Source organism: Echiichthys vipera (assembly GCF_963691815.1).
Source record: "Echiichthys vipera genome assembly, chromosome: 1".
NCBI lineage: Eukaryota > Metazoa > Chordata > Actinopteri > Perciformes > Trachinidae > Echiichthys > Echiichthys vipera.
In genome coordinates this window covers 17,359,809-17,372,671 of record NC_139826.1, presented here as the reverse complement: position 1 = coordinate 17,372,671, position 12,863 = coordinate 17,359,809, and the positions used below count along the sequence as shown (strand labels likewise).

The following is a 12,863-nucleotide window of genomic DNA, read 5'->3' as shown; positions in this document are numbered from 1 at the left end:
CTTTCTTCTTCCTGAACCACAGGCACGTCTATTCATATTTTTTTATCCTTATTAAAACGTGCAATAACTGATTTGGAGGCAGCGGAAACAAGTTGTGTGAAAATAACAGTGACATATCATCACTTTTTAAAGTTGATGTGGTAAACTTGTTTGCAACAAGCGGCAACCTTTTGGGCTGAAGTGCCACAAAACTGCAGTTCCTTGAGTGGCCGGCTTCAAAAGAGAGTCAATCCCCATAGAGCCCCATGTTAAAACGCCCAACTGTACAGCGTAAAATAAACATGTTTACAGCTTGGTACAAAAGACAGTTTTGGTCCCTATAGCTAATTACCCTGTTCGTGACAACTGTACAGGGGATATTTTTTTATATAACTCAACCATATAAATTGTATTAAGGCGTAAATGCTGCACAATTAAGGGAGTGGTAAATAAAGTTGCGTACAGTATTTACACATCAGAGTATCATTATTATGAAGTGTGAGGTGTGCTACTTTCTGGCCCTCTGGTGAATGTACGTCCAATATTAACTCTCTTTTAGATCTGTTTTTGATCTCTGCCGCTAAATGCTAATACTGTGTTCACAAGCTAATCGCTAACTGTGTTTGCCCTGCCGTCACGATGCGGATCAGGTGATAATTTCCGGTTCATCACTACAAGCGACCCCTTTCACATCGTCTCATTGTTTTAACATTGTTGTTTCATACATTGTCAAATGAAAATATAGTATTTAATGTAGTGAGATGTACAGTAGACATTGCATAAGCAGATGAGGGTGCTGGCTGACGGATCAACATTTAGTGTATTTCTTTTCATCACAGTGTTTTCAGGATATCTTTTCGGGTGACTTTATATGTGGTCAGAGAATACGAAGCAGGATAACAGCGTAGGGCCAGTGAATTTAACTTTGGAAGATAACTGGAAATTGCTTTGCGGCCTCTGAGCACACATCATCCTTTTCACATACACAGACTCTTGTTGATGTTTTTGTCAATTTTGTGTCACATTTTGCAGTGCAATTGGTGGTGGTTTGTTTCACCTGTCTCATATGAAAAAGATTGTGAAGAGTTATCTCTCCAGTTCCAGTTTTTGTGGGAAGCTTTGTTGCTTTATTTGACCTTTTCAAAGTCTCAGAAAGAGTCTTTTCTTTGGCCCCAGAAGGGACCAGATGGGCCGTGCTCAAAAAGTGATACATTTGTTGTCGGCTCTTTTTGTTTTATGGAGCATAACAATGGCCTCACTGTGCACAAATCAGCATTTTTTTTCACATTCATAAAATTTCATTTTTTATGACAGTGCCGTGGAAAGAATTTTTTTTCTCAAGTGTGTGTGTGTGTGTGTCTGTGTGTGTCTGTTGTAAAGCATGCCCGACTTCAAGAAGATGTGGTAGACAAAAAACAGCTTTAGTTTGTCCCTTTTCTAATGGGGAAAATAAAAGATCTTTAATCAAGCATAGCAGTGATGCCGCAGTGGATTAATGTGGTTTTTAGTATATTCAAATCCGAAAAATCTCAATTATCCCATTTGCAAAAGAAATTTCTATCAGCCAGAGTGTAATATGTATGTGTCCTGTCTATAACAACAGAAAATTAATTCTTCTTCTCCAACATCTGACCTCACTGCAATTGAGTTTCATCACTGTGCTCAAGTTTTGGAACCTCCTGGACTTGTGCCACACAATAAACTCAACCTCAACCGCTGCTTTTTCCTTTCCCCTCTCTGTTGTCCTCGTTTTGTGCAGGTGCAGCTGCAGCCCCCGCCCACACCGCCTGCCAAGATGGTGGTGCTGTCGCTGAAAATCTGCGTTCGCCAGTGCAATGTTGTGAAGACCATGCAGTTTGAGCCCTCCACAGCTGTCTATGATGCCTGTAGGATAATCAGAGAGAGGGTCCCTGAGGCCCAGACAGGACAAGGTGAGAATGATGAGAAGACCTGGATAGGCTGTAAATTGTAAAAGAAATGGATATGCAAATAAATAATGCAAGAGGAGGTTTTCAAAGTTTTCACAGCTAACAATCAAACTGTTTGGTGGTATCATTCACATAACTGTGTACTTAACCAGTAACACTTAATGGCTGTATCCAACTGTAGTTGAATCTGATTTTGCAGATTAATATTTCTCCGATCAGTGATTGATGTTCGGAGGCTCACAAACTAGTGTACATTTACTTAACATAGGATTCAATAAACAAAACATTATACTAAGGATTTAAGAACAGTAAAACAGTAAGCATAATAACATCTTTCATTTGCTCAGCTATGCGATATTGTCTAATAAACTAATGCTGGGGTCAGACTACGTAAGGGATGCACCTATTGGGAAAATCTGGGCCGATATTGCTATTTAGTTTTTTGTTTTTTTGCTTATTTATTCCACAAACAAAGAAATCTTCTTTCCAGAAATTAATAACTGAACTATTTTAAAGTCATTCAGCTCCTCATTACGCTATCTTTGAATGAGCACAAATCCAATCATGTGATTCTTAAAAAAAACTGCTTCCCTTTTAATACAACATTTAGCCACTGCAACGCAGCAGTAAAACTTGGCCACTGCCATTAGTGAATGTCATCTTATTTATCGATAGGCCGGTGAACATCAGCTGATACTCATGTCCGACCGATAAATCTGTGCATCCCTAGACTACATGATCATTAGTGGTACACTTGTTGATATGACTTAGCTGAGAAACCACACGCATGTCAGCTTGCAATCATTATGGAAGTAATGTGCTGATCCCATCGTAAGGAAAGGTCTCTAAAATCCTGATGTGTCTTCTCACTGCTCCAGCGTCAGACTACGGCCTGTTTTTGTCTGATGAGGACCCCAGAAAAGGCATCTGGCTGGAGTCTGGAAGGACACTGGACTACTACATGCTCCGCAATGGGGTAAATACTGTATATCAATCTGTTCAACCCAACACACACACACACACACACACACACACACACACACACACACACACACACACACACACACACACACACACACACACACACACACACACACACACACACACACACACACATACGCTCTTTATATCCTAAACAAATTTGCGTTTAATGCAGCTCATTTATTACAGCAGTTGTTTTGTTTGGTGTCACATTAACACAATCACCTAAACATATGCATGTTTTATTTTATATTTATAACTTTTAATCTCTTCCTCATATATAGTTGTAATTGCTACATTCTTTGTGTACATTTTTATAAATGTAGTGTTATTTAGTGTGTTGATTCTGATTCTTTAGTAACCTCCAAACTCCTCGCAAGATGTTCAACCCTAATGTGGTGATCTTTAATAAATAAATAATTGAAAAGGTTCTTTATGATGGAGAAATATAAACAATTTAATTCATTTAAAAAGTCTTCATGAATCCTTCAGCAACAACTGGGAACAAAGACAGTGTTATGACACAGCCGTAAAAAAAGAAGAAAGAATGAGAGAATAAAAGCACAGGATCAAATTGAGTATCAAGAAAAAAAAATGAGCACATGAAAGGAAGCTTTTTAAAAGTGACTTTAAAGAACTGCGATGTAGATCCTTTGCCAGTCTCTGATCTCTGCTGCCAAATGCCCGAGCAACTCTCGTTGGTCGTGTAGTGCTGCTTCTCGGTACAGCTGTGGGTTTGGTTTTGCTGCTTTAAATGGTTTCTCCCATTTAAATCCACCAAAGGCAACCCAGGTAGAAGGCATGACTGTGACCAATTATTCTGAACCAAATCTCTCTTCATTGTTGTGATTGGTAGGGAGCAGCGGACTGTGATAGGCAGCCATTAAATAAGGTTTTCTGGCCTATATTCTTCCCTCTCTCCATGCAACCTGGATGTATTTGATCAGTTTCTCAGCAGGTGCTCTCTCAGTCTCTCTCTCTCTCTCTCTCTCTCTCTCTCTCTCTCTCTCTCTCTCTCTCTCTCTCTCTCTCTCTCTCTCATTCCTGCATTCCTGTCTCCTCTTTTTGACTCTTTGTCCTCTGCTCTCTTCTCTATAAATCTTTGTCTGTGAGCAGGACATCCTTGAATACAAGAAGAAGCAGAAGCCCCAGAAAATCAAAATGTTGGATGGGGCCGTTAAAACCATCATGGTGGACGACTCCAAGACAGTGGGAGAGCTGCTTGTGACTATTTGCAGTAGAATAGGTACATTTTTTTTTTTCGTTTACTAGTCCTTTTCTCCATGCTTTTGAAGAATAGGTTTCACATTTTTGAAACTGTTACTTGCTCTCTATTAGGTATTTAAAGGCATTTAATTCAGTGTTGCAAAGTGCACACCAATCATTCTATCATCAGGAATTAAACAGAATGTGAGTGCACTAAATTGACATTTTTAATTGTTTTTGTTGCTGTACAATAGTTTTTTTTTAAATGCGTACAAATGTGACTATAAACCACAGAGATACTTAACATGTATTCAGGAAATAACCCTGTTAAATTAAACATGTGTCCAACCTGACTCTGGGGGATTTCATGGATCTTTTTTTTTTTTTTTTATCTATTTGATTCCAGGCATCACCAACTACGAGGAATACTCTCTGATCCAGGAGACGGTGGAGGAGAAGAAGGAGGATGGGATGGGTACGCTGAAGAAAGACAGGACGCTGCTGCGAGACGAGAGAAAAATGGAGAAGCTGAAAGCCAAACTACACACAGACGACGACTGTGAGTTCAGCAGAATTACACTTGACCCGCCAGTGTTGTCGATGGCGGCCATTATTTCTGCTAAAATATTTGTGATAATGGGTCATTGATTTTTCCCTCTTAAAAGTGTATTGGTGCTTTAATTAATTAATTAATTTATCATACTGTGGCCATTTAATAGCTCATTTTAACAGCTTCTTGTGATATCTCCCACTGGAGGACGACTCCCTTCTCCTCTGTAATATGACGCATTTGACGTGTGATGTTGAAAAAAAGAGGATTTTAGAAGCGCTGCTCAAAACGGCCACTTTCACCTCCGTTTTCTGCCCATATTTTTTGTAAACCAAATATAATCCTGCATTAACTTTTCAAATGGGCATTTTAGAAAAAGGTTAAATTTAAATTTAGTCCAAAAAATTGACCTGCAAGTTGCACTTTAACTTGCCGTTTTTTGACATCAAAGGTTGAGATAAAATGTTTCCTTTGGTCAACCTACAGATACCAGTAGATCCTGACTGGAGCCACTGGAGCGTAGTATGACTCATAAGATACAGCTTAGAAAAGCCTACACTTTCTCACATAACATTACATAATTCATTGTAAAGTTTTGGAACCCCTTTGACTCTTCATGGAGCTGGCCGTCAAAGGCAAAGGCAAGCAGGGAGAGATGGAGGTCAACCCTTTAGTAAAAAATAAGGGCTTGATAGTCATGTAATCTGGCTAAGATGATCCCTAAAGTGATATTTTAGATTTTTGAAGTGAGGTTGTATGAGGTTCTTATCATAGTCATTGTGTTACCTACAGTAGATGGCAGTCGGCATGACCCCAGTTTGGAGAAGCAGAAAGGAATCCCGACATGGACCCAAAGCAATGCTGTAGACAGGGACATATGGGCAGCAGCAAAATGTATTCTAGCCACTGTAAAAATATCATCATCAGTTTAAGTATGAGCTTACTTTTCACCGCTTTATCTTTCAGTCAAATGGTGCCTTAAGGTAGGGATCTGAAGTCGTTGTGTTGATCTCTTCAAAGCCCCCAGACTCCTTTGACAAAAACAATCATTTTACCTCATAGAACATGGGAGTTGCTGGTCTTCTGTTGCTTCGATTGGTTAGTTACTTTGTAAGTTTTGTTAGTTCCTTACCAGCTTAAAAGACCAAAGCCACACAATAACACAAACCAACCTGTCTGGTGGCTTCGATGAGATGCTGTCTGATCTGATCTGAGCTGTCTGGCAAGGTAAAGCAGTCAAAATATTCTAATTGTAGTGTAGACTTCAACAGATTTTACAGTGGTGCTTTTTTTTATGTGGCTAAAATATGCTTAGCTGCTGTCCCTGTCTACAACAGTACATTGCTTCGCTTCTTTGTGGGATACTGTAGGTAATACAATGACTGCGGTTAAGTACACAACCTCACTTCAAAAGATCTGAACCATACCTTTTAAAACCAACAGATCTTACACCCCGTGTATTACTTACACTCAAACCCTCAAGGTTTTCTGTTATCACTCATTGGCTTTAATTTCCTTTCCTTTCACTGTAACATACAGATTTGATTATTGTTTATAAAAAAAAAAAAAAAAAACCTGATCCCTGTGCTGTGCTTTGCGTTGTCAGTGAACTGGCTGGACCACAGCAGAACGTTTAGAGAGCAGGGGGTGGACGAGAATGAGACCCTTCTGCTGAGACGCAAGTTCTTCTACTCCGACCAGAACGTGGACTCCCGAGACCCTGTCCAGCTCAATCTGCTTTATGTGCAGGTCTGACAGTCACTCAAACATTTACAACCAGAGGAGAATAGAACTACAAATCAAACCTTTTTTAATTATCTTGATTAGGACAACTTCAGTTTTTTACCTTTATCCAACTAATGAAGCTTTTATTTGTCTGTCAGGCTCGAGATGACATCCTAAATGGTTCTCACCCCGTATCATTCGACAAGGCCTGCGAGTTCGGAGGCATTCAGGCCCAGATCCAGTTTGGACCTCACATAGAGCATAAACACAAACCTGGATTCTTAGAGTAAGTGTTTATCCCAAAGAAATATATAAACATTGAATAATAAAGAATTTTTTTTTTTTTTACACCAGATTGTTTTCCAGATATTAGGTTTAAGGACTCATTGGCTGTCAACAATGCTGTCTAAAAGTAAAAGAGTTCAACCTTTCATGAAAGTACCATTGGACACTTTTGTATTCATGTCATAAATCCAGTTTTTGGTAGTGTTTGAAATGTATCTTTGTTTAGAGTTTTAAGGCTTAAGCTGAAAAGCTTTTCCCTTTTTGTATGAATTTCAGCTTTGTCTGTGGTTCATTTCTTTTCTAGCCTGAAGGAGTTTTTACCCAAAGAATACATCAAGCAGAGAGGAGCTGAGAAGAAAGTATTCCAGGTGTGGTCACATTGTCCTTTTGTGGAAAACTCATTTCACAATTGAGCGCCAATTGTTCAGATGCTGAATACATGTATAATTCAACCTGCAGGAACACAAAAACTGTGGGGAAATGACAGAGATCGAAGCAAAAGTGAAATATGTCAAATTGGCCCGGTCTCTGCGGACATATGGCGTCTCCTTCTTCCTGGTTAAAGTAAGTCGTAATGCATCAATTTGTTTTTGTGACTTAAAAAAAGTGTGTGCCATTCTATTCACTGGAAAGATTATCTATCCTCCAAAAAAGTGAAAAATCTAGCCTGAAGTTCTTTCCTCCCGTTTTTAAAAATTGAATTATAAGCAGATTTGGAAGAAATGTAGTCAGAGCCTTTTATCTCCTGAGTGTGAAATATGTTCTTTGGGCTTGGTGTTAACTGGATAAAGAGGTCTCGGGCAGTACCCAGCAGGTAGGGAAATTGTCCACATGAACTTTCAAAGCTTCTCATGTCACCCAAACCAAGAGGGAAAATGCGTGACTCAACACCCACGAACAGGGCATTTTTAGGTCATTACAAAATAGATATATTTTTTCCTTTTAACATTATGTTGTTTGATAAGGGTTTTTTTCACCTTCATTTTCAGGTTCATACTTATATTTTTTCCAAAATCACAATATTTTTTCTCATACTGTGTCTATATATATGTGTATTCACCCTCTGTCTGAAAACGCTCCATTTTAGTGCCTGTCTCTTAGACTTCTCAGACTTAGGCTTCTCTTTATTGATCCCTTTGGGATGACTCCCGCGAAGAAATTGGATGAGATCTTAAGACCCCCTCCAGAAAAAGCCTAGTCTGTTTTGATTGGTCAGTGTTTCCGGGTCTTGTGCATCTGCGCTGTCATTGCAGCCGAGAAACGACTGTAACGGCACTTTAGCAGGACTTTTTGATACTTGACAGTATTTATATAACACCTCAACCTGCTTCATTATAAAAAGACATACAAATCTAACTTTTTACAATGTAGGACCTTAAATGTATTGCAATTATTTTCATTAAAGGCAAACAGAAACACACATCAGACAAAAGTTTACACATTGGCAGTACCCCGTCTGCAGGGAGTTCAAGGTGTGCCAGGAAGGTAACCAAATGTTGCCTGTGCAGCCGAGTGTGCCACTAAGTTGAGTGAATAAGGGAGACTGGAACACATGACCACCTGCCAGCGAAGTGCCTGCTGAAACAAGCAATTTGCAGATTTCTTTTTTCCCCTCACTTAATTTGTCACCAAGAGTTTGTTCTGCATGAATCCGTTGGAAACCTCCCTGTCTGCATTGATAAATTGCTTTCCAGTTGTCGCCTGTTCTGACATCAGCAATAAGCTCTCGTAGAAGATGAGATCATTTCAGTTGCTTTTTTGGGGGGGGTTAACTTATGGTGCTGTTACTGACTCTCTGCCAGACAGTTCCTGGCTTTCCATCAGTAGCTTTCAGCACCAGAGGATAAGGGAGATGAAGCATTAAAAAATACAACTCTCTATTAGGTAGGAGCTCCCCCCATCAAATCGTCATTTGTCGAAGCTCACACATTCCACAGACCTGGGAGTCCACACCATGGACTCGGCCTTGTATCTGAGTTCCCCTGGGTCAGTTTGACATCTTATCTGCTCACCTTTGTCGTTTCCGTTATGCTCAAGTGTAATCCAGTGGAGCAGAAACATCTTAAAAATAACCCTGGAAAAATGCAGCCCTATAGTCCCTAACCCGTAACCCCCTGGAGGCCCCAGAGGGTTTACAGTCCCTCCAGAACTTTTACACAACTCACCTCTTTGCCCTCATGTCACAGCCCATCACGATCTGTCCATCTGCTCACCGACAGTTCCTGAAAAAAAAAACTCTCAGGGAGCTGTTCTCAGAGTGACTGGAGTATGACATGAGGTGTTTTGTGAATACAGAGGGAGGTTGAGAGTTGTTGGCAGACAGATAAAGACATGATTAAGACATAACACTTTAATTACTAACTGGGAAAGGTTTTGTTTTTTGGCCTGGTTAGACACATGATTACCCCTTTTGGCAGATCGATGTGATGGCAAAAATTAGAGTTTCAAGCTGCTAGGCCTGTGTATTTAAATTCTGTTGCTTGGACTGTTAATCTGTGCTTTTCTTTAAATGCCTTTTATTCAAGTAATACCCTCAGCAGGCCGGGGGCATATGAAAATTAATCATTTGCTCGAGGGAATAAAATTGGCATTTTTGAAATAGTTTGTGTGCATCAGAGGGGTTGCTGTCTTGTTGGTTTATTCATTCTACTTTTATTTATACAACGTGGTCCAATGACGAGGAACCTGTGTTCTGCATACATAAGACGGATAAATTCTAGAGATAATACTGTATGCATCGCAGTTATAAATACAGACAAGATAAGACAAAGTGACAGCACTCACAGCTTCCATTAAAACTAGTGGATGTAAGGGAGCTCTGCATGGTCGGCAACAGTCAAACTGAGAGTACTTGTACCATATTGGTGGGTAATGATGGTCCTACTACTACTGCAGATAGTTATTTGAGGGCTAATTGAAAAAAATAGTATTAATATCAGTAGCAGTACTTACAGAGGCCATTGTGAGCGGCATTGTTATTGCTATTAGTAACACCTGTGTGTGTGTGTGTACTGGCAATGCTGTGAGTTTGATAAGTAATACTGATGCTTAAAATGATTAAAAAAAGACTTCAAAACAGTAATAAATAATTAAATACAAAGTATGGATTAAATGCTTTTGTAAACCCAGTTGATGTAAAATCCTGTGAGATCTTGTGAAGCAGTTCGAGTCCCCCTGCAGACACATTTTTTAAACTTATTTACGTAAAAAGAGAACGGGCTTCATTAACATGCAGCAAAGAGTGCAGATCTCTTCCGACTGATGGGAAAAGGCAGCACACTTGTGTTCTAGTACAGAGCTTTGTTAAACTCACGCATTGCTAATCTGAGACCGCTCCAATTTAAAACTGACTAAAAATAAACTGAAAAGACAGTCAAATGAACTAGCTGCTGCCTGACTGCACGAGAGAAATCACATTTCTAATCAAAGCTTGAGATAGTTGGTTGACGCCTGTTATGTGTTGGCACTTAACACCTCTCTTTTTCTCTCAGTTGTCAGCCATCGCTAGATGATGTGTTGTTATGATGTAACAGTAAAGAGATCCCCCCCCCCCCCCCCCCAAAAAAAAGGTTTAAAAGCATTAAATAAAGTTGATGCTTTTGCAGGAAAAGATGAAGAGTAAGAACAAGCTGGTGCCGCGGCTCCTGGGCATCACCAAAGAGTCTGTAATGAGAGTGGAGGAGAAGACCAAAGACGTGGTTCAGGAGTGGCCACTTACCACCGTGAAGAGGTGGGCAGCGTCGCCCAAGAGCTTCACCCTGGTAAGAAAACCTTTAACATCTGACTCGACACTGTTCAGGTCCCAAACCAGGGACAAGCCTTTCATTACCAGCTTGTTCGGATTATTTTTTTCACAAGATTTCACAAGGTGTCTTTGTTTGATCTCGTACTCAGCCTGTCCCATCTGACATCCGTAAATAATACGGACAAGCTCGCAGTAAACCCACCTGTTCCCTGCCTTGGCCATAAAACAATCACATCGGTGCTCAGTCTGTCTGTCATTTTATTCCCTCAATCCAGTTATTGAACAGACTCTTTTGTCTTCCCTGTCAACATTCCTCCTTTGTGTCAGCACCCAGAATCAATGAGCAACTCGGATTTAATCTTGTAGATCTGGCAGATGTACTGTCAATTAAACGGAAACAAACTCTTGTGTGTTTTTGTGACACTGGGATTTGATTTGTCCTCCACATGTTATTAATCCGACACTAGCTGGCTACATAGATTCACATTAATCCTCACAATGCATCTTCAGCCTGTGTTCAATGACACCACTGCAGTTATTACTTTCCTTACAGTCCAGAGTAAATACATGTTTAAGATTAGTGTGTGTGTGTGTGTGTGTGTGTGTGTGTGTGTGTGTGTGTGTGTGTGTGTGTGTGTGTGTGTGTGTGTGTGTGTGTGTGTGTGTGTGTGTGTGTGTGTGTGTGTGTGTGTGTGTGTGTGTGTGTGTGTGTGTGTGTGTGTGTGTGTGTGTGTGTGTGTGTGTGTGTGTGTGTGTGTGTGTGTGTGTGTGTGTGTGTGTGTGTGTGTGTGTGTGTGTGTGTGTGTGTGTGTGTGTGTGTGTGTGTGTGTGTGTGTGTGTGTGTGTGTGTGTGTGTGTGTGTGTGCGTGCGTGCGTGCGTGCAGGACTTTGGGGAGTACCAGGAGAGCTATTACTCGGTGCAGACCACTGAAGGGGAACAGATCTCTCAGCTCATTGCCGGTTACATCGACATCATTCTCAAAAAGGTGAGGCATTTATCTCTGGAGACACAGATGAATCATAGTGAATCAATAAAGTCTCAGATCTGTTGATGCATGATATGTTCAGGCTACTGTGCCGTACGGCTGCAGGTCCACTGTAAGAACGTGTATATTTAATCCCTGGATGCATATTCAGGTCTCCATTTTTTTTTCTTTCCTCATTTTAGAAGGTTGACGCTAATATGTCATTTCTTTGCCTAATGCCTTAAAAAGCACAACTTGCCTTCTCCTGGTCTTTTTGATATGACATTTTAGTGTAAATGACCTTTATGTGATGTCTCCAAAACGTAAGTATAGAATTAAATAAGTGTCAATCTGAGACCGGTTTCCGACTCTGAATCGCTCGATGAATTTGGGCCCCAGGTTTTATTTAAATGACAATAAAGGAATTTTAGATGGCCTCAAGGTTGAGCTTTTAAAATCAACGTGGGCTCCTTTTTTAAACTAATATTTGGCAATTGTTTTCTCTCTCTGCTGCAGAAGCAAAGCAAGGACCGATTTGGATTAGAAGGCGATGAGGAGTCAACCATGCTTGAGGAATCCGTTTCCCCAAAAAAGTATGTAAATTAATAATTTATAACTAGTAAAAGTGTTTTTACTTTTTCAACCATGCAGGCAGCATGGCTCAACGACTCAGTGGACTCAACATTACTTTGATGGATTGCCATGAAATATGGTACAAACATTTGTGTTCTCCAAGGAATGAGCTGTAAAAACTCAATTTGTCCAATGTTTTGGTTCATGACCTGCAAAACTTCACATTCCTATCGACCATGAACTGTACTCTTTTAGTGCCAACTAGCAAACGTTATCATATTAACACGCTAATTTTTAAAATCCCAGTCTTCCCACACACGTAAGTCTGCATTTCTGCCAACTTTGGTGAAAGGGAATCACCCACTGTTCATAGTCTTATGACATTAAAACACTGGATCACTGGTAGTCGGTCCCTTAAGTGCAATAGTTAAGAAAGTCAAAAAGGTAAAATAAAAAGTCCCAAACCCACAATTGTACATGTTTTGCCATCGCAAAGGTAACGTGATATGTCGCAAAGTGCTTTCTTATTCCTTTGTATGCTATTTCAAACCCCTGTAGCACTTACAAAGTGATGTCAATTAAGGGTGCACTCACACTTGGCCAAGATGATCTGAGCAGTGCTTTAGCATGATTGTCCCCCCTCCCTCCTCCCCCGCAGGCCTGGCCTGAACTCACAGTATTCAAAAGATCTGGGCCGCAGCATGATTGCTTATTGCTTATATGTCATCACCCCTCGGGTGTTTGTTTTGTCCTACTGTTGTTGAATGTTTTCATCTGACAAAGTAAACACTGCAGTAAACACTCCACCTCCGTATTTGACCACCGCAGACCCATCTTTTTAAATGTCCGTAATGGGCGACAGTCGTATGTAAATAATCTCAAGACCGCTGTCAATGCTCGTGCTCGTACCTGTGCAATCATGCTTT

General features: G+C 40.3%; 1 protein-coding gene across 2 annotated transcripts in view; it reads left to right on the top strand.

The window, feature by feature from the left end:
* LOC310945286 (talin-2) overlaps nt 1–12,863 on the top strand; it is a 97,765-nt gene that overhangs the window by 44,333 nt on the left and 40,569 nt on the right. For both annotated transcript variants that reach the window (XM_083911330.1, XM_083911331.1), the window contains exons 3-13: nt 1,739–1,910; nt 2,786–2,883; nt 4,005–4,134; nt 4,501–4,653; nt 6,251–6,393; nt 6,528–6,655; nt 6,959–7,022; nt 7,114–7,218; nt 10,260–10,415; nt 11,284–11,385; nt 11,881–11,957. In XM_083911330.1, coding sequence (XP_083767456.1) covers nt 1,775–1,910; nt 2,786–2,883; nt 4,005–4,134; nt 4,501–4,653; nt 6,251–6,393; nt 6,528–6,655; nt 6,959–7,022; nt 7,114–7,218; nt 10,260–10,415; nt 11,284–11,385; nt 11,881–11,957 — 1,292 coding nt within the window. In that variant the 5' untranslated portion in view covers nt 1,739–1,774. The remainder of the gene's footprint in view (nt 1–1,738; nt 1,911–2,785; nt 2,884–4,004; nt 4,135–4,500; nt 4,654–6,250; nt 6,394–6,527; nt 6,656–6,958; nt 7,023–7,113; nt 7,219–10,259; nt 10,416–11,283; nt 11,386–11,880; nt 11,958–12,863) is intronic.